Source organism: Pteronotus mesoamericanus, unplaced genomic scaffold (genome assembly GCF_021234165.1).
Source record: "Pteronotus mesoamericanus isolate MK-2021 breed Mesoamerican mustached bat unplaced genomic scaffold, CSHL_Meso_final scaffold_54, whole genome shotgun sequence".
NCBI lineage: Eukaryota > Metazoa > Chordata > Mammalia > Chiroptera > Mormoopidae > Pteronotus > Pteronotus mesoamericanus.
The window spans coordinates 19,336,487-19,356,811 of NW_026555321.1; the positions used below are offsets into that span (position 1 = coordinate 19,336,487).

At 34.6% G+C, this 20,325-nt stretch overlaps 1 protein-coding gene and 1 pseudogene across 5 annotated transcripts in view; both read left to right on the forward strand.

Annotated features, from left to right (window-relative positions):
* ATP2C1 (ATPase secretory pathway Ca2+ transporting 1) overlaps window positions 1-20,325 on the forward strand; it is a 133,567-nt gene that overhangs the window by 78,733 nt on the left and 34,509 nt on the right. For all 5 annotated transcript variants that reach the window (XM_054595163.1, XM_054595166.1, XM_054595164.1 and 2 more), the window contains 9 exons: window positions 757-912; window positions 2,010-2,078; window positions 3,067-3,142; window positions 5,265-5,331; window positions 11,445-11,569; window positions 12,438-12,535; window positions 15,075-15,170; window positions 15,260-15,349; window positions 17,696-17,800. In XM_054595163.1, the coding sequence (XP_054451138.1) occupies window positions 757-912; window positions 2,010-2,078; window positions 3,067-3,142; window positions 5,265-5,331; window positions 11,445-11,569; window positions 12,438-12,535; window positions 15,075-15,170; window positions 15,260-15,349; window positions 17,696-17,800 (882 nt within the window). The remainder of the gene's footprint in view (window positions 1-756; window positions 913-2,009; window positions 2,079-3,066; window positions 3,143-5,264; window positions 5,332-11,444; window positions 11,570-12,437; window positions 12,536-15,074; window positions 15,171-15,259; window positions 15,350-17,695; window positions 17,801-20,325) is intronic.
* LOC129061090 (uncharacterized) lies at window positions 1,505-1,601 on the forward strand (annotated as a pseudogene).

Below are 20,325 nucleotides of genomic sequence, written 5' to 3' on the forward strand. Positions count from 1 at the left end.
CTGAGCCATAACTTTGAGAAACAGGGCCAGGTCACATCTGCAGTGTTTTCCACATAAAATGGTGATTTTTTTTTTTTGCCTGCTTGGACAGGTGAATACTTAATGGTATTAGGAGTGAAACTGGCAGAATTGAACTGTTTTGCAGAGCTGGAAGATAATATGATATTCATGATCTACATGGAGTTGTTTACATACATTTATGTAATGTTTGTAACGTTTATATACATTTTGGATTTTTGCTAATGTACATTTGGGATCAATACAGTGATATATTGAAGTTTATGAAAATTGAGCCCAAAATGATGTAATGATTTCTTTCTCAGTACCTAGTATATGTTTTATTCATATTTCTGTTTCCATTATGGTTGCTTTTAATATGCCAAACACATTTTCAGAACTATAGGGCATGGCAAAATTAGGAAATATTTTATCATGAGAGTTGAGTTTTCTCTAGATAAAGATGAAGTTTCAATTAGTGTCTCCTTTTCTCTAGTTTTATTTGGAAATTTAGGTTAATCTTGTCTCATGTTACAGCATTTCACTGTGCATATCGGGTTTTGTTGGCTTCACTTTTAAATATGATTGTAGTTACTTTGGTCTTCTGTTTTAGAGTAATGGGTATGATAAAAGATTATGGTAATTAATAAAAAGAGGATTTTTAAGGAAGGAAGTGATGGTTACACATTCTTTAGATGTTAAATGTAGCACAGAGAATCTTCATGTTTGAATGTAATGGGATGCTTTCTGTTCCTCAAGGCTGTGGATCTTTCCATTGATGAGTCCAGCTTGACAGGAGAAACAACACCTTGTTCTAAGGCAACAGCTCCTCAATTGGCTGCAACTAATGGAGATCTTGCATCAAGAAGTAACATTGCCTTCATGGGAACACTGGTCAGATGTGGCAAAGCAAAGGTATTCTTTTTTTTCTTATTTGAAAATAGCAGTTCCTTTGTTTTCAACCATTTTCTTTTTTGCTAATTTTATGTAAACTTAACCCTTGGCAGCTATTTGTGAAGCTGAGGAGAAGCTGTTTCTCTAAAGTATATTTGTCTGCAGCTCTGCCACTTACCAGATAATGGATCTGTTAAAGGCATAGTCCTCAGTACTTGTTTTTTTTTTTTAAAGAAAAGAGTGTCTTATGAATATGTTCATTACTGGCTAAATAAAGTTTGAACTTAGTTGATATGGTACTGGCTGTAATGTGACTATATATCATTCACGTGCTGATTGATTGTAAATATTTTGTTTCTGCATTCTAATATTTCCTATATATAAAAGGCATCAATCACTAGTATTTGAGGGGACAAAGATATTCTACTTTAAATGTCTCTAATGAGTATAGGATTCAAATTTCAGAAATACTAATATAAACAAAAAATGGACTTCAGAATTGAGTCAAAAGTAAGTTTAATGAAATGTTTGTTTTTAAGGTTTGTATCAGAGGGTGTAAATACTAATGATCTTTAGTAACATCAAAGTGTAAGTTTGTGCTCTCTTTGGCAGCATATAAATATATACTAAAAATTGGGACAATACAGAGAAGATGAGCATGGACTCTGCACAAGGATAACACACAAATTTGTGAAGCGCTTCATATTTTGAAAGAGAAAAAATAGTGTAAATTTGCTAAGTGAACCTAGGATTGCTGTACGTCAGATAACTTGACTGTAGGCAAGGTGTTAGAGAAATGGAATGAAGAGTTTTGTTTTTTCCATTTTATTAAATAGCATTTTCTTTTCTTTATTTTTTAAGATTTTATTTATTTTCAGAGAGGGGGAGGTAGAAAGAGGGAAAGAAGCATCCATCAGTTGCCTCTTACATGCCCCCAACTGGGACCTAGCCCGCAACCCAGGCATGTGCCCTGACAGGGAATCAAACGAGTGACCTTTCGGTTTGCAGGCTGGCACTCAGTCCACTGAGCCACGCCAGCCAGGACAGAGTTTTGTTTTTCTCATTGAGATAGTTGATTCCATCTGAATGTAAATATATTTTCCTGTTTTTCCCTTTAGGGTATTGTCATTGGAACAGGAGAAAATTCTGAATTTGGAGAGGTTTTTAAAATGATGCAAGCAGAAGAAGTGAGTACTTTGTTAGTGATACATTAATTCCAAATCTGACATTCTCTCTTATAGTAGAGGAAAAGAGAATATTGGTAGATTATTTTGTGTACTACTGACAATAAAATTTTATTCAGAGTATCACTCAGTTGTTTATACTTAAAAACATTGGAAAGCCTGTAATTAGAAGGGCTCGAATTGGCATTGTTAATATTTTAAAAACATTTTGATACTTATTCATTGTCTATGGGATAAAAAGGTTTATAGTTTATTTATATGGCTAATTTGTTTAGAAATTAGCTTTATTATGCTACTTTTAAAGATTATGAAATAGTGTATTTGTTCCTCAGAAGATGTTTTCTACCACAATTCCCAGCTTTATGTCATTCCCAGTAATGGGAAAAAAGATTGCGAAGTAAAATAACATGGAAGATATTTTTGTTTAAGGATTTTGAAGATAATTGTCCCATTTAACATACTTTCTTATATATAAAAAATAAGTTGCATTCTCTAAATACCATATTTTCCCTAAATCTTCTGGATTTCTCAGGTAGCCTACCAAACTCAGTCTTCATGAAGCAGTGTGTAAACCATTCCAAGAAGCTCGGTAGTGAAGAGACCACTAGAGAAGGGTGTTAGCGTATCAGAGAGGCAACAGGATAAAAAGACTTGGGTTACAAGCATGTTTGTAGATACTCAAAGGAGAAAGATGGGAAAAGTGAGGGGCAGCTGACAGTAATGAAGACCTGGAGAAATTGATTGGAAGAACATATTTTTCCTCAAAGAGAGGCATAGAGAGCGTGGACCTTTTCATAGAAATAGATTTTTGAAGTGTAAGCCTCAGTTTCCTCAATGAAGCTGCTAATACTCACCTTAATGGAGAGCTGTGTGTGCCATGGGTATGTTTAGCACTAGCATGGGTATGTCAAGCACTTAGCAGAGTCGCTGGCACCAGTGTATCTTACTAAATTTTGTTAGTTGTGGTGACACTCTTTTGTAATTTGTTAAGGCACCAAAAACCCCTCTGCAGAAGAGCATGGACCTCCTAGGAAAACAACTTTCCTTTTATTCCTTTGGTATAATAGGTAAGAGAAGAGTGAGTATGTATATCTAATATATTTATTTAGGTTGTTTTTTTGTTTGGTTGGTTTTGAGTATGAGGGGGGAAGTTTAGATACATACACACATCAATTTATTTATTCATTTAATTAATTAACTCACTTTTATCATTATTACTGCTTTTTTAAAGTTAGAAAACTAGCCCTCAGCCATTGTCCTTTTCTGCAAAGATAAAACAACTCAGTTTAATTCCTGTAATTAAGGGCCCTTTCTAGAGACATAGTATTTTTTGTCTTCAACAAAATGTGATTGTATTGTTTTATGGGCTACTTTTCTTTTTTATTTCACATATCCTATCGTAAACATCTTGTCATTAAATAGATGCTCATCTAAAACATGTCAGGCTTCTCTTAGACATTTCTGTAGCATTTTTGAGTTTTAATAATGTCAATGATTTTTTAGTGCTCCTCTAAACTGAACACCTCTCAGTTTCTTAGGATAAATTCTTAAAAGTAAAATTATTGGGTCAAATAGTACTTACGCAATTTTTAAATTTTGCACGTGTTTTTAAAGGCCTTTGTTTTATATTGCCAAACAATACTCTCCATCAAAAGGGTGAAAGTGTCCCTCTCCTAGCACCCTTGCCACCTTTGTTATCACTAACTTAACAGGCGAATAAAAGATTTCTCATTATTTTATTTCAGAATTCATTTATTAGAGTAACTGAACACTTTGTTAAATCTGTGTTTGTCCATTTTTGTGACTTGCCAGTCTATTAAACAATTGCATCATTTTTGGAATTTCTCCTTTAATTCTTCCAGGATATTATTTTAATTATGCTTGCTAGCTTAATGTTTTGAATTAATAATATATTTTTAAAGCAGTATTTCTGCTATACAGTTTCAGTGAAAGAGTTTCTTAAATATTAACTTTATTCTGTCTGTCTTCATCAAAAACAGAGAGCAGGAAGATGTTTTGTTCTTGTGTAACTGTTTATGTTCTTACGTTCTCAAAGCTTCCTTCATTTGATTGTTGCTACTTATTTTCTAAGATTTATAGTGAATTCCATAATGAAAGGCATTTATCTAATTAAATCAGTTTATAGAATAGAGTAAGAGTCAGGATCAAAATCAGGGATTAGTACACTTCTTTCGGAAAAGGGGCAGATAGTAAATATTTTAGTCTTAGATCCATAGAGTCCGTGATGGAAATACTGAACTCTGCCATCAGCATGAAAGCAACCATAGACAATATAGAACAAATAGGTGTGGCTATGTCAACAAATATGCAGAAGGCCCATAGGTTGTAGTTTGCTGGTCCATGATATTAATTCATTGAATATAACTTCTGTTAGGAAAGTATTTGGGATAGGATCTTAGAAGGTCATGATCCATATCATTGTTTTGTAGTTATAGAAAGGTGCAAAAACTTGTTTAAATATTTATATTTATTGAGAATACAATCTTGAAGTTGCTTTATTAAAACTCTGATTATATTGTGTTTTTCCTCATAAAATCAGTAGTATACCCTTTGCACCCCTGTTTTTCAAAGACAAGGTTAAAGCAGAGAATATGGAATCAGTTGTTTCATTTATGTTAGTTGACTTTTTTCTTTCTGAATGCCATAAAAGTAGTAATTTTTAAATATTAATGCAGTTTTAGATGTCTTAGGTAAGATTTCCATCACTCTTTGAGCCAAGGTGTAAGTGCTTCTTTGTTTTTGTAGTACAAACTTACTGTGTAATGTTTGGATATTGAGTTACGCGAAGTAAAGTTCCAGGGTTTATTTTTGCAAAGTTGATAATAAATATAAGATATATCTTATGGGACCTTTTTTCTCCCTATTGTATGTAAGTACTAGTATTGTTTTCTCATACCGGGAGCTCTCAGATATTGTTGTTTTAAGGGGTGGGCGGCAGCCATGACAACAAAAGGTAAAGTGTATGTATGTGTGTGCATGTGTGTGTTGCAGCATTAACTTTAATCTCTCCTGCTTAACGGATTTTTGTAAAATCTTGTAATCATTTCCTGATATACTTTCCCTTTAATATCAAGGAATATTTTGCTGCCCTCAGCTTGTTATTTTATCCCTTCTACACCTAAGTCATTTCATATAAAAAAGAAAAATAGCTGATTGATTCTGTTCCAGGTATCATCATGTTGGTTGGCTGGTTACTAGGAAAAGATATCCTGGAAATGTTTACTATTAGTGTGAGGTAAGTTCTAATGGTTTACTTATAAATAGAAGTCTCTTGTTTTTATTTCTCTGATAGGCATATCTTATGTTACATTGTGAAGGTTTTATATGAGTACATAGGGTATAATGTCTCTACTAAAATAGTTCAGAATTCATAATTGAAATGAACTCTAGGAAAATTAAAATCAATATATATGACAGTGGAGAAATCCCACTAGATATCTAGTATTATCAACATATTGTTGCATTTTTATATGTAAACAGACAGTGAAGGATCTACGAAACCAAAAACTAGCAGCATGAAAAGAGAAAGACCATAATATAAAAACTGAATGATCAATTTCAGTGAAAAATATGAAAAAATTCAAGAAAAAAGAAGAAAAATTAAAAATAAACTGTTTATCTTTTCAGAGATTGGTGAAGAAACTGCATTCTTGATAGATTGCTGTAGAAAAGGGTACGGAACAAAAGGAAAGAGGTTTTAGAAATTAAGAATATGATTGCTGAAATTAAAATTTTAATTTAAGGACTATAATATGTACTTGAAGAGATCTCCCAAAAAAATAGATTATAAAGTCCAAAACAGAGAATGAGATAAAAGTGTCAAAGAGAATAATTCAGTAACTACCATATCTAACTAATAGGAGTTTCAAAAAGAAATAAGAGGAAATTATATAAGAAATGATACATTAATATTTTCGCAATCTGAAATGAGGCATGAATCTTTACATTTTGGATAGGTCCTCCAATTGTCAAGCAGGATGAAAAAAACTCCAACCTAGATATATCATTGTGAAACTAAAGAAAATAAAGTCATCTACAAAGGACTAATTAGACAAGTATCAGACTTCTAAAGAGCAGCTGCAGTTCCCATCATGAAGTCTTTTTAGGTTCTGCTAAACATTTCAACTCACAAAACTCTCTCATAGGTCTCATCTGGTACTCCTGCCCTGAACACAGCATGGCAACTTCAGGCATCCCTCTGGTGGGAGAGCCCTTGCAACGGTTTGAGCAGCAGTTCAGCTTTGGTACAAGGGGATGAGAGGACTATAAGTCCAGGAACTACCCAGAGCTAAAATGTTTCATATTCCACAGGAGCCAGCATCTCTGGAAATATACATTTTCCAGGATGCCTGCAAGAAACATGTGTATTTAGTCATGTGTCACTACACTCAGGAAACCCAAAGCTATGGCTTCCTGTAAAATAATTATAATTCTTCCAATCTATAGACAGTTCATCAATCAGGAGATCCCTTTATCATAAGCAGTGTTGCCTAGCATCCTCATTGACATGCTACCTTTATCAAGTCATTAGGGGAACAGAGCTAGAGATTTGATCACTACAGAAGGGGAAAAGGATTTTTTTAATCCTTCATCCACAGCAACATTGGATTACATTAAAAGACATTGGGGGCAGTACTATGAAAGTATGGGGGGGAGATGATTTTAAGTCCGTAAACCTGAAGGATCAATACAGCTTATTATAAATAGGTAGGTAATTAGAAAATTTATCCCATACCTATCCTTGTGTGAATTCCAGCAAAACAAGGGTGAAAGAAAGGAAGATGATGATGTAAGTAAAGAGTAGAACTCACCTTGACATCTAAGGAAAATAAATCTAGGAAGTTATAGTTCAAGAATTAGAACAAAAGTCAATGGATTAGAAAAAAGTGAATGGATTACAAGGAATATATAGGATGAATAAGAAGTTAAAAGGTAATTGTGATACAGTGAAAGAGTATTTTTTTCCAAAGTGGCAGAAATTGAATTTGAAAATCTTGGCTTAAATTGGTATAAAAAACCTTGGGTTAAATACAAATTAAATTTAAAATAGGGCATGAGTTTGAAATATTAACTGTTGGCACATTATCTGTTTGACTGATTTTGAACCTTTAGATGTATTTTTTTTGAGCAGTTTAAATTATTTGTGAAGTTGACAAATCATGATTGCCATTTCCACTCAAGGTCTTCCAAAGCACGAACATTTAAAATTTTTTAAATTGAATAAATGGTAGTATATTTTGCAGTTACCATATGGGTTCATAAATCTGTGATGCTTTATAGGATTTTAGTGGCTATACTTCTCCTATGTCTTGAAAAATTTTGTTATTTCCTTATCTTAGCATTTGTTAGCACAGTTATTTCCAACTGTGCTAAAAATTAGTATAACAGTAAGACAGCAGAAGGATGATGGGATTGCTTGTAAGTTGATGTAATAATAAATTATAACTATTCTTTTATCTTTTACTTTTCTTATTATGTTGCCCAAAGTATTACATCATCTTTAAGACAGTATAAAAGAAAGTCTGGAGATATATTCCTTTTTTTCTTCATTCATTAAACAAAGTTAAGCATTCAGAATTTTTCATTTTCTATCAAAATTGCAAAGCATAAATGACAGAAGAACTTTCATAATTATTAGACAAACCAGAAAATAAATGCACGGAGAAAACCACTGTAAGCTCTAATGATGAGGGTGAAATTGAATTAATATAAATGAAATCTCAACACTGTGAGTCCTTGGATGATGGTAATCTTGATTTTCTCAAACTCCTGAATTAATGAGTAGTTTATTTTTAAGGAAAAAAGGTAAGGACAGGTATTCTCTCCCTGTTAGTCATTCTACAACAAGGAATTGCCATCATGCAATGTTTTCCAGCAAGAACAAAGGACCACCCCTTTTTGCTAAAAGGACAAGGATGTGTGACAGTGTCCTTTCATCTTTTATATTTGTTTATCAACATTTACTTCATACCATTTATAAGTGGAGAAATGCTCAAGGCTGGTACGAATATAAAGGTGATAAAAAGGAAATAGAAATGAAATACCTCATTGGATTCACCATTGTAATTGGAGTTTATAAATCTAAAAGTGAAAATGTTTAATAGTTATGTTACGAAGAAGATGACTGTCTCTTTTCAACAAAGTTATGAACCATCGGCATTTTCAGAAGTGTTACATCTGAAGAAATAAATGGCAAAGAGAGGAAATAGAATTGATAAGCCTATAACGTGTTGGAAATGCTTTTTTGATTTTGAAATCACTGTTATAAGGATACTTTCCAGGGTCATTCATGACAGTTACTGAGCAATTAGTGGCATTCAAAGGACATTGCCCATTTCAGATATATATACTTTCAAGTTGAGAAATATAGTTAAATTTCAAGTGAAAATTTTAACAATCCACTTTATTCTTCTGCAAATTATTTATAAAATGGCTTAAATATAAAAGCATGACAAGGTCCATTGGATCCAGATTGTAAATTATGATGCCTGGCTTTTCTGATACAGTGAGGGTTAATGAAAGCATAAGGTTCTATTTGAATTTAGAATAGTTCAAAAGTGAGAAGGAAGTATTAATGATAGCACATATTTATTGACTCTTCAGTGAACATTGTTAAGGCAGTGGCATTATAAATGTTATTTGTTGGCTTTCAATTTTAGAATCAACCTGTAAACAAACCACTAAAAAGTTAATTATGTTATATAACAGAATGCTAATAATATCAATTTAGATCATGCAAAAAAAATTTGTAGAAATTGTGAAGTAGAAACAGAGGCAGGAACCTTGTTAGAATGAAGAATAGAAATGCTATGTCCTTATCTGTAGTGGAGTCAAGATAATACTTGAAATATGGGATATAGATAGAGATTTAATTTTTTTTTATGTCACAAGGGAAACAGTGAAGTAATTATTTTTTTTGTTATGATAAAATACACATACCTTAAAATTTACTACTTAAAAATGTACAATGCAGTTAACTATATTCATAGTGTATAACCATCACCACTATATTTAGTGTCAGAACTTTTTAATCACCCCAAAAGAAAACCCTGTGTTCATTAAGCAATCAGTCCTCATTCTTCTGTCTCCCTAGCTCTTGGCAACCACTAAACTGCTTTCTGTCTTTGTGGTTTGCTAATTTCTTGGTATTCATATAAATGGAGTCATGAGTCCTTTTGTGTGTCTGGCTTCTTTGACTTAACATAAATGTTTTCTTTTTTAAAAGATTTTATTTATTTATTTTCAGAGATAGGAGAAGGGAGGGAGAAAGAGAGGAAGAGAAACATTGATGTGTGAGAGAAACATCAACTGGTTGTTTCTCGCATGCTCCTAACTGGGGACCTGGCCTGCAACCCAGGCATGTGCCCTGACAGGGAATCGAACCAGCAACTTTTCGGTTCACAGGCCGGCGCTCAATCCGCTGAGCCATACCAGCCAGGGCTTTTTTTTTTTTAACTTTTAATGGTTGGCACTATTGCAGATATCCCCATTTTTCCCCGCTTTGGCCACCTCCATCCAGCCTCTGCCCCTCGCAGCCTCACCCCACCTCCCTCCTCTCTTCCACCATCACCACACTGTTGTCTGTGTCTTTGGATGATGAATGTATTTTCTTTGGCTAATCCCTTCACCTTCTTTCATCCAGTAGCCCTTAAGTATACTATGAAACTTTTCTTAAATTTAGGAATCCCGAATTGTTGAATTTAATTTCTTGTTTGCATTTTATTATTGAGAAAGCAAAACACCTTAAAATACTGATTAAAAAATTATATGGGTTTATATTTAGGTACCTTTATAACTTTCTAGAAAATGCAGCAATTCCACTGCTGGGATTATACCCCAAGAATCCCACAGCACCAATTCAAAAGAACCTATGCACCCCAATGTTCATAGCAGCACAATTTATAATAGCCAAGTGCTGGAGGCAGTGTAAGTGCCCATCAATAAATGAGTGGATCAAAAAACTATGATACATTTACACAATGGAATGTTAAGCAGCAAATGTAAAGAAGGAACTCCTATGCTTCGTGGCAGCTAGGATGGAACTGGAGAGCATTATGATAAGCGAAGTAAGCCAGGGGGTGAAAGACAAATACCATATGATCTCACCTATTAGTGGCACCTAATCAATAAAACAAGCAAGAAAAATATAACCAGCAACATTGAAAGGAAAAAGAAACCAACAGTAACCAGAGCGGAGGAGGGAGGGGGTAACAGGGAAAAGAAGGGGAAGGGTCAAGTCTAGGAACATGTATAAAGGGCCCATGGACAAAGCCAAAGTGAGGAAGGATTGAGGGTGGGAGGTAGGGGTGGGTGGGGCAGGGGAAAGTGGTGGCAAGAAAATGGAGACATTTATTTGAACAGTTAAAAAAAACTTAAAAAAATAAAGGAAAAAAACCTCAGTCTTACAAAAACAACAAAAAACACTTTCTAGAAAATGTATTATATAAATTTATTACTGTATTTTGCCATGTATAATGTCCTCCCATGTTTTTGGCCCAAACTTTCAGGGAAAAAAAGTTTTAATTTTTTAATATACTTTTTAATTTATTTATATTTAGAAACAAAACATAATTATATTCCAGGGTATTATTTTGTATACAGACATCATTATTGCTTTCTAAAGTTAACACTTTTAACATATAAGCATAAACAAAAGAATTAAAAACATTTATATAGATACAGAATTAGTACTGCCCATGTATAATGAGCATCCTTATTTTTCCCTCAAAAATTTGGGCAAAACGTGCATTACATATGGCAAAATATGATATCTAAAGCTAGTATCAAGTAGGTTTGAAGAAATCAATTCTAAAGGTTTTCGAGGTTCATCCATGTTGAGCATATAATCAGTACTTCATTCCTTTCTATGACTGAATAATACTCCATTGTGTGGATGAGTAATATTCCATTGTGTGTGTGTACGACGATTTCCTATTCATCAGTTTATGGACTTGTGGGCTGTTTCCAAGCTTCTTTGGCTATTGTGAATAGTGCTCCTCTAAACATTCATGTATAAGTTTTGTCTGAAAACCTGTTGTTGTTATCTATATTTGTAGATGAGGAAACTTAAATTACAGAGGTGGGGTAATAACAGCTCAGGGTACACAGGTAAAAATCAGTGAAGCTAGCAGTACAAATATAAGCAATCTGATGTCAGAACCTATATTCTTTACTGCTTAACCGGGCAGCTAGTAGGTGTCCAGTGTTTACTTTCCCTTCCTTGTGAGACCATTTTTGGTGTTGACAGTATTAATTTTGCAATTATTTTTAGCTATTATTTTAAGTAACAGACAGTTGAAATTATTGCTGTGGTTACTATGTATCTTAAACTTTAACCATTGGTTACAGTTTGGCCGTAGCAGCAATTCCTGAAGGTCTTCCCATTGTGGTCACAGTGACTCTGGCCCTTGGTGTTATGAGAATGGTGAAGAAAAGGGCCATTGTGAAAAAACTGCCCATAGTTGAAACTCTGGGTAAGTCTGTGGAAAGATCCTACTTATGCAAAGATGTATGTTAGTTACGCTAACAGTGAATTACCTTTGGGTTTTATAATTTTTTGTCTCAGCGGTTTTGCATAGTGATGTTTGGTTTGTGGCAATGTGAGTATGGTTTTAACAACTAAAAATGGTAATTAAAAATGCATATCACTCAGGACAGAGGACTCTCAGAGAAGTCTTTCTGCATCATGGAGTATTCTAATTCTTAAAATACTTAAAATATCAATGTAATAAGTGAAATATTAATAAAATTTTTCTTTTGACATCTCAAAAAAGATAATTGATAGTTATAGATCCTAAAGTGTCATACGTAATTAGAATTTGCTTATAAAAACAAGAAGTATACAAGTTATATTGCTATAATACTTTATATGTGACACGAAAGTTATGATAACTATATGCTATGAAACTTAATTTTTTTAAATTTAGGAATTCAAAATTGTTGAATTTAATTTCTCATTTGCATTTTATTGTCAAGAAAGTAAAATACCTTAAAATACTGATTAAAAAAATTATATGGATTTGTACTTAGGTACCCTTAAAACTTTCTAGAAATGTATTATAAAATTATTATATAAAACTAATATCGAGTAGCTTTGAAGAAATCAATTGTAAATAGAAAAAGTCAGCATTTATCAATATCTAATTTTTAATTTTAATTTCAGAAACTACCTTATGATGAAGCAAACATTATGAGAGTCAACAATTTAAAATGATCAATGAGCTTCATTTGTACAAAATTCAGAGAAGCAGGGCAGCCTTCTATAATACAATCTGATTTGTTTTCAATGTGAACTTGTATTTCTCCTTGACTTTTGGTGACACATAATGATTTATTCTTTAGGCTGCTGTAATGTCATTTGCTCAGATAAAACTGGAACACTGACGAAGAATGAAATGACTGTTACTCACATATTTACGTCAGATGGTCTGCATGCTGAGGTACTCTGTAGATTGATTTAACAACAGTATTTCTTTGTTAAGAAACTTGGTGTTTAACATTATTAACTTCTGGTGTCTTAACTTTAAAATGGCTGTAACATTAGTTAGCTGCAGAGATTTCTCATTCAATATGAAACTACTAGGTCTTGTTTTATTCCAGTTGTAGAGTGCTGAAACTTTGAATCTGCTTGACACCTTTTTTTTCCCCTAAGATTTTATTTAGTTTTAGAAAAAGGGGAAGGGAAGAGGAAAGTGAGGGGGAGAAACCTCAATGTGAGAGAGGAAAACTTTGATCTCTTGGTTGCCTCCTGTAAGTGCCCAGATTGGGGATCGAACTTGCAACTTAGGTATGTGCCCTGACCCAAGATCAAACCCATAGTCTTTTGGTGCATAGGATCATGCTCCAACCAACTGAGCCAGGACAGGGCCATAATTTTACGAGGTCTGTCTGGAAAAAGTCCAGCCATTGATAATATGAGAATGGTTTGTGCGACATTGATATAACCTGGCAGCCAAGGAGAGTGGACTGGAAATGTGCATGCGTGAATGGTGACGACTTCACTGTACTAGTCAGTGGGGGTGGTAATGCCATTGAGTGAGCATGTATACAGTATGGCCGTCGCATTCAAAGCAAGAGAATATACCAATGAATATGCATCAAAGTTTGCATATTGCAAAGTTTTGCATAAGTTTGCAAAGTTAAGCTTGCACATTCCTCTGTGGAAACTATTCGGATGATTCAGAAGGCTTTGGGGGATGATGCAATGAGGGCAGCACAAATAAAAGTGTGGCACAAATGCTCCAAAGATGGTCAAGCATCTGTTGAAAGTGATCCACATTCTGTAAGGCCTGCAACAAGCAGAACACCTGAGAATGTTGAACGTGTCCAGGCTGCAATCAGCAAAGATCAGCAACTGACATGGCGAGGACTAGAAGCTGATCTGGGGATTCCAAAAACTACTGTGTCTGAGATTTTGACACAGGATCTTGGCATGAAATGTGTTGTGGCAAAATTTGTTCCATGGTTTCTGCTACCAGAGCAGAAGGAACATCGTGCTGCAGTTGCTAATGACTTGATTGAAACCACTGCCAGTGAACCAGATTTCCTTGAGAAGGTCATAACCAGAGACGAATCATGGGTCTATGGCCATGATATGGGAATTGAAGGCCCAGTAATCCCAGTGGAAGTTGCCCGGTTCTCCATGCCCAGAGAAGGTGCGATAAAGTCACAGCAAGATCAAGGTCATGTTAACCGTGTTTCTGATTGGAAGGGTGTTGTCCATCACAAGTCTGTCCTTCCAGGCTGAACAATTAATAAGGAGTACTACCTCAGTGTTCTTTGTCAGTTGGGAGATGCAATATGATGTAAAGGGCTGCAACTATGGACACCTGGTGATTTTTCACGACAACATGGCCGCTCATGCATCACATCTTGTGTAGAATATTTTGGTGAAACATCAAATCACCCAGGTGACTCAGTCCCCCAAGAGCTCATATTTGGCGCCCTGTGACTTCTGGCTTTTCCCAAAGCTAAAATCACCTTTAAAAGGGAAGAGATTTCAGACTGTAGATGAAATTCAGGAAAATATACGATGAGGTACCTCATGGCTATTCCAACAAAAGATTTTCCAGAGTGTTTTGAACAATGGAAGAGATGCTGGGAGAACTCTGTGAGGTCCCAGGTTGCCTGTTTTGAAGGGGACTGAGGCGTCATTGTCGTATGTACAATGTTTCTTGTATCTTTGATCTTCTTCAATAAATGTCTTTTATTTTCTGTAATGCGTGGCTGGATACTTTCCGGACAGACCTCGTGAATGTCAGGCATTAACCAGTTGTTAATTTCTCTTTTAACTGTCTTATTTTTATTTTAAATTCAACTTTTTGGCTTGGCTTGTTCTAGCCATATGGGATAAGTATAGGCTTGTCTCAACCTCTGATTTTTAAAACTGGTTCGTAGTGTGCTGTTAAAGGAGCTTGAAATTGGTAAGATAAATCACTTAATGTCTTTTAGCCTGCATATTTGCATAAAGACTTCTGCTTTTGTCTGCATTACAAGCTTGTCATGAATGTTAGATGTGGTAATGGATTTAAATTCTTTGCATATTGTAATATATTATTAATATAATGTTTTCTAAATTTAAGGTCACTTATGTAGAGAGATTTTCATGGTTTACATGTATTTTATAGTATGTTGTAGGCAGAAGAAATGAAAGATTATATTATGTTAACAATTATATTGTTTCTACTTAAGATATACTCTATTATTATTTTATATACTCTATTATTATTGTAATTAGTAACTATTATAATTAATTATTAGTGTAATTAACTAAAGGTTTGTCATTGTGGTGAAAATTAGAATTTATATTTCCTTAACTATGAAGTGTTCTTATACACAAATTTCAATGCTTTTTTTACATATTCATGCTAACAGTATCATGATGTCTAAAATGAAATGAATGCATTCATTGTAGATTTTGGTTTTTATAAGCAGTGTGACTATCTACTGGTTATATTATTGTTTTGCTTTATTTCTTAGGTTACTGGAGTTGGCTACAATCCATTTGGAGAAGTGATTGTTGATGGTGATGTTATTCATGGATTTTATAACCCAGCTGTTAGCAGAATTGTTGAGGTAAATACTTTATTCCCTACGAAGGTGACATTCTTCATAGTGACTTAGGATACAGTGATAAGTTCATAGTTTATGTGTATTTCTTTTAGGCGGGCTGTGTGTGCAATGATGCTGTAATAAGAAACAACACTCTCATGGGGAAGCCAACAGAAGGAGCCCTAATTGCTCTAGCAATGAAGGTGTGTACCTAATCTCTCTTCTTTGACATAAACAATGTCACCCTTAACAAGAGAACGTGAGTCCCTTAGTTTCAGTATTACTGGTTTTAGGTATGTTGTTTTTACTGCCTTTTGGGAACCAGTTAGTTTTTAGTCTTCCTGGAAATACAGAGCATAAAGCTTTCTCAGTATAACTTGATATCTCTTATATTCAAGAAACAAAGTAATGACCAGTTGTGGAAGAAGAAATATTTCTGTCTTCCATAATCATTAGAGTTTTGTATGAAGAACTTTATGTGTGTTATTGCTGCTAAATACTAACTTTCAAATGAGTAAAAGGCAGCATTCTATTATTTCCATGTGAAGATATTAAGGACATCTTGAGAAGCCAGCTTTTCCTTTTTCAACCTTCTCTTTTTCTTCATTATCAATTCATTAAAATGAACCTTCAGTTAGAATTTGTGTCAGGGAGACAGAGTGCTGTTCTCAGTAACCCTTTTATGTATTTCAGTTGATCCCTTCTCCTAAATCCTACATTTGATTAAATGAGAAATCTGAAAGTTCAATCTGTCACACCCAAACAAAAATAAATTCCTACTTTAAAAAAAAAAAGATTTTATATATCTATCTTTAGAGGGAGTATAAGGGAGAAAGAAAGAGAGGTAGAGAAACATTGACGGGTTGCCTCTCACATGGCTCCCAGCCCTCGACCCAGACACGTGCCCTGACTGGGAATCAAACCGGTGACCTTTTGGTTCACAGGCCAGTGCTTAATCCACTGAGTCACACTAGGCAGGGCTAAAATTCCTACTTCTAAGAGAAGTCTTAGAAAGTTTTGAGACTTTTGTGAAACAGGATATGCCTCTAAATGAAGTTGCTTGAATTGAGATCCAATATAGAAATGCTGGTTATTATAACATTTAATTTATGAAAAGTGGTATTTTTTAGGCTATTTATGTTTTCTTAACAGTAACATTTTATCATTTGTTCTCCTTACAACTAAAATAACATAGTATAGCTTTTTAAAAGTTATTCAAAAGTTGAATATGTCCACAAGTATTTACTGTATTATACTTAGCAGAATATTCAAAAGTTGAATCTGTTGACAAGATTTACTGTGTTATATTTAACTTTATCTCTTTAAGAGGTAAAGAATGTGAAACCAATTCCTTATGGGTGGAGGCCTTACCTTTTAGGTAGGACATTAGCACTAATTTGCTTGGAACAAATATAAGGCAGACCAAGATAGTAGACAGTTAAGTCCTAAACATTGAGCCACATGTAAGAACAGTCCAAATTCAGACTTGGGACCTGGGCTTTGAAGGATAGGAAAGGTTTATTTTTTTATTTTTAAAGATTTTATTTATTTTTAGAGAGAGGGGAAGGGAGGGAGAAAGAGGAAGAGAAACATTGATGTGAGAGAGAAACTCCAGTTGGCTGCCTCTTGCACGTGCCCCAACAGGGAATCAGACCCGCAATCCAGGCATGTGTCGTTACTGGCGAGCTTTTGTTTTGCTAGAGAACACTCAGCCAGCTGAGCCAAAAGTCAGGGGGATAAGAAGGGTTTAGATAGTAGGTAAACCAGGGAAAGAGCAGGATTAAAAGCATAGGGGAATACATTAGCACAGAATGGATTCTGGCTTTTGAATTGGTTAATCTGGATGAAATGGAAAGGGTTTGAGTAACCAAGAGGGTTGTTAAATAGGCTGTATGGTTAGTTTCTGGAGGACCTTTGGAAACCAGGAAGAAGAGTCTTCATGTTTCAGTTAACAACAAAAAGTCAACAAAACGTAATGAACTAGGTTTTTGAGTAGTTTAAAATTTAAATACTTTTCAATATGTGGAGGAAAATGCCACAGGGTATTGGGAGGGAGAATAGCTACATGACATTGGTAGTAGTCAGAATATCAAGTGGTAGGATGAGGGTGTAAGGGAGTAGAATGGTACAACAAGTAAGATAGAGTTGAATCCCTAAGAAGTAAAGAATTGAATCTAAAATTTCTATTCATTATAAAAGTAAATGCTTAGTATAGGTTGAATAGTTTTGTTTAGTTGTATCCTGCTTCTGTCCAGAATTTGAGTCAGTAGAGATTTTAATATAATCAGTATTGAAGACTTAGTGTATATACAGCCCAGGTAGCATGCCTTAAAATGTATCTAAACATCCAGACTTTGATGTTGAATATGTATGCTGCTATTCAGAGAAATATGGTATATATAGATGGAGTACTGTTACTCTATCACTGTTATTTGAAAGATAATCCAGGTATCTCTACCTAGTGTAGCTACAAGTTCTGATGGTTGTTCTTTGTTAAAGGAAAAAATAGTCACATGTCAGTGAGTTAACTTTCTTTTTGTGCCATATAGATGGGTCTTGATGGACTTCAACAGGACTACATCAGAAAAGCTGAATATCCTTTTAGTTCTGAGCAAAAGTGGATGGCTGTTAAGTGTGTACACCGAACACAGCAGGTATCCTTCCATTTAAAGAATGCTTATTATATCTTGTTTAACATAGATGACTATTTTTCATTTATTGTCTCTTCACCTTCAGATTTATACAGTCATTGAGCATAACAAAGATCTGTTGCTTTAAAGTGTGCATAATTCATAGTAGATTCACCCCCTTGTTATTCTCGCATTCTCTTTGACTTCATGCATTGATGTATCCAGTTATGCTGTGTGAGCAAACAATTTAAATGAGTTGGAGCCTGTTCTCAGTTTCTTAGAAATAGTGACAGATTCTTTCAACCTGTATTTTGTCCTTGATGACAGACTATTATAGGTTTCTGCTGACCGTTGTCTGTGTTCTTTCACTGAAAGAATCTCGTGTCTTCAGAACAAACAAAACCACGTTGTTTCATGGATCACACATGTGTGTATTTCATATTAGTTGATCTGGCTTACAGAGTGGTAAAATGACATGTACTGATATTTCAAGCTTACTACTCCTTTGTGATTGGGTGCTTTAGAAATTTTTAAGTAGTATAATAAGAGTTCTTAGTTATCTCCAGTGTATAGTTCTATCATTCATAGTTACCATTTATAGCTTGATGCTTAAACTTACTTTGCCCTAAAAATACATATTTGTTATTTTTACATTTCCATTTTTAGAAATTAATAATTCGTTAGTGTTTTCACCTGTGAGCAAACATTTTTAAACCAATTACACCTTGTAAAATAAAGCTCTCAAAAATTGCATTTGAGTAATATAATTTTAAGCTGATGTCCCTTGACCGTTTAGTTATATGGCAAGAATACATATGTGAGTTTATTTGGAAGATCTCTTTTTTAACATTTTACATACTGTCACACAGTACTTCAAGATAATGTGGCTCATATACAGTTTAATGATTTGACTTAAGCAGTTTTTAATCCAGCCTCAACCAAGTTATACATTGGAAGTTGTACTTTGAACCTTCCCAGTTGTGAAAGTGGCAGAAATATATATGTGTGGTTATTCTTCCTACATGCTAACCTGAAGAGTTTCTCTTACAAAACAAAATCAGCCAACGTAACTAACAAAACCCAAACCCACTGATTTGACTAAGGATCTAGAGGTCAGCCTGGCACAAATAAGGCAAAGCTATCACTTAAAAAACAACCTCAATGGTTCTCAAATAGTTTGTCTTTAGAGGACTTTCATTTGAACATGACAATATACATTTCTCTACTTTCTCCCGGGAACCTGCTTAAACAACCACCAATGCATAAAAGGTACAAATTTAAAAAGAGAAAGTATGGTAAAACCTCAGCGTGACTAGGTATATCTTTGAAGGCAGAGACTAAGGTGTAAGGCTAAAAACAGGAGATCAGATTGAAATTCTGAATAGGGAACCAATAGAACTCCTTCAGGTACCTTTTCTGTTTTTTGAGGTTATACTGTTAGTTAGCCCAGTAGTATATCAGATATCTCATCTAGGAGGTAAGACTAGAGGGTAGAATTAAATTGGCTTAAGACTGTGGGAAAAGAGTGAATAAGGGGAAGTCATTGTCCTGAAGGGCAAATGTCTAGGCCCTAACTCTTATTTTCCTAGAATGTGTGCAGGCATCTCCCTTATTCTAAGTCAGGAGACGGGATTCCAACACTGCAGAGTAATCCTAACTAAGCTCTTTGCTCATTGGTGGAATTTATCAAATCATGGGGTTCATCTAGTCAGCCTGCAGCCTCAGGTTGATAAGCTCTGCCATTCAGTGTTCACAGAGCTTCTAGACCTTTAATTGCTTCAGTCTTACATGTAAATGGTCAGGGATTGCTAGATATTTGGGGAAAATCTTCATTTTGAAAGACACAGACCAAATCAGCAGGGAGAAGGTCTCAGAGAAACAGAGATAATGCCAGGTGCTTAAGCAAATTTCCAAAGACCTTAAAAATGACAACAAAACCCTTTAAACTATTTGAAAGTTTTTCAAATAGTCAAGGAGTCTATCAGAAAATAGAACAAAAAGTCAAAAAGATGGACAAAATAAAAGATAAGGTACAAAAATCAGAATATAAATACAGGCGATCCAACATCCATCTGATAGTGGTAACAGGAAGAAAGAACAGAAAATGGGATGATTTTATCAAATAGCACCAGAAAATTTTCCAAAGGAAGGACTTCAGCTTCTAGAATAAAATTGTCCATCAGCTGGGGAGGAGATTATACACACAGGCCCAGGAAAATGTCCTGAGACTCAAAATCTTCCTTCATTGGCTGAGGGCTGTGAAAAACCTAAGAAAGAGACTGGCCAGTGCAGTTTTGTAATTAATGGGGTTTTTAAAGGAAAACTTCCATAGGAGGTGGATCTTGAGCAGCTGGAAGACAAAGTGTTTGACAGGTGCCAAAGAATTATACAGAGTAAAGGAGGGGGGATAGCATGGGTACTAGTATGTGAATGCTTCCAGGTACAAGAATTTAGTTTGCAGGCTTGACCAGGCCCGGACAACAGCATGTTACAGGAACTAGGATGTAGTGGGAGGTGGGGGAGGGTTACTGGTTTATGTCAAAATGGAC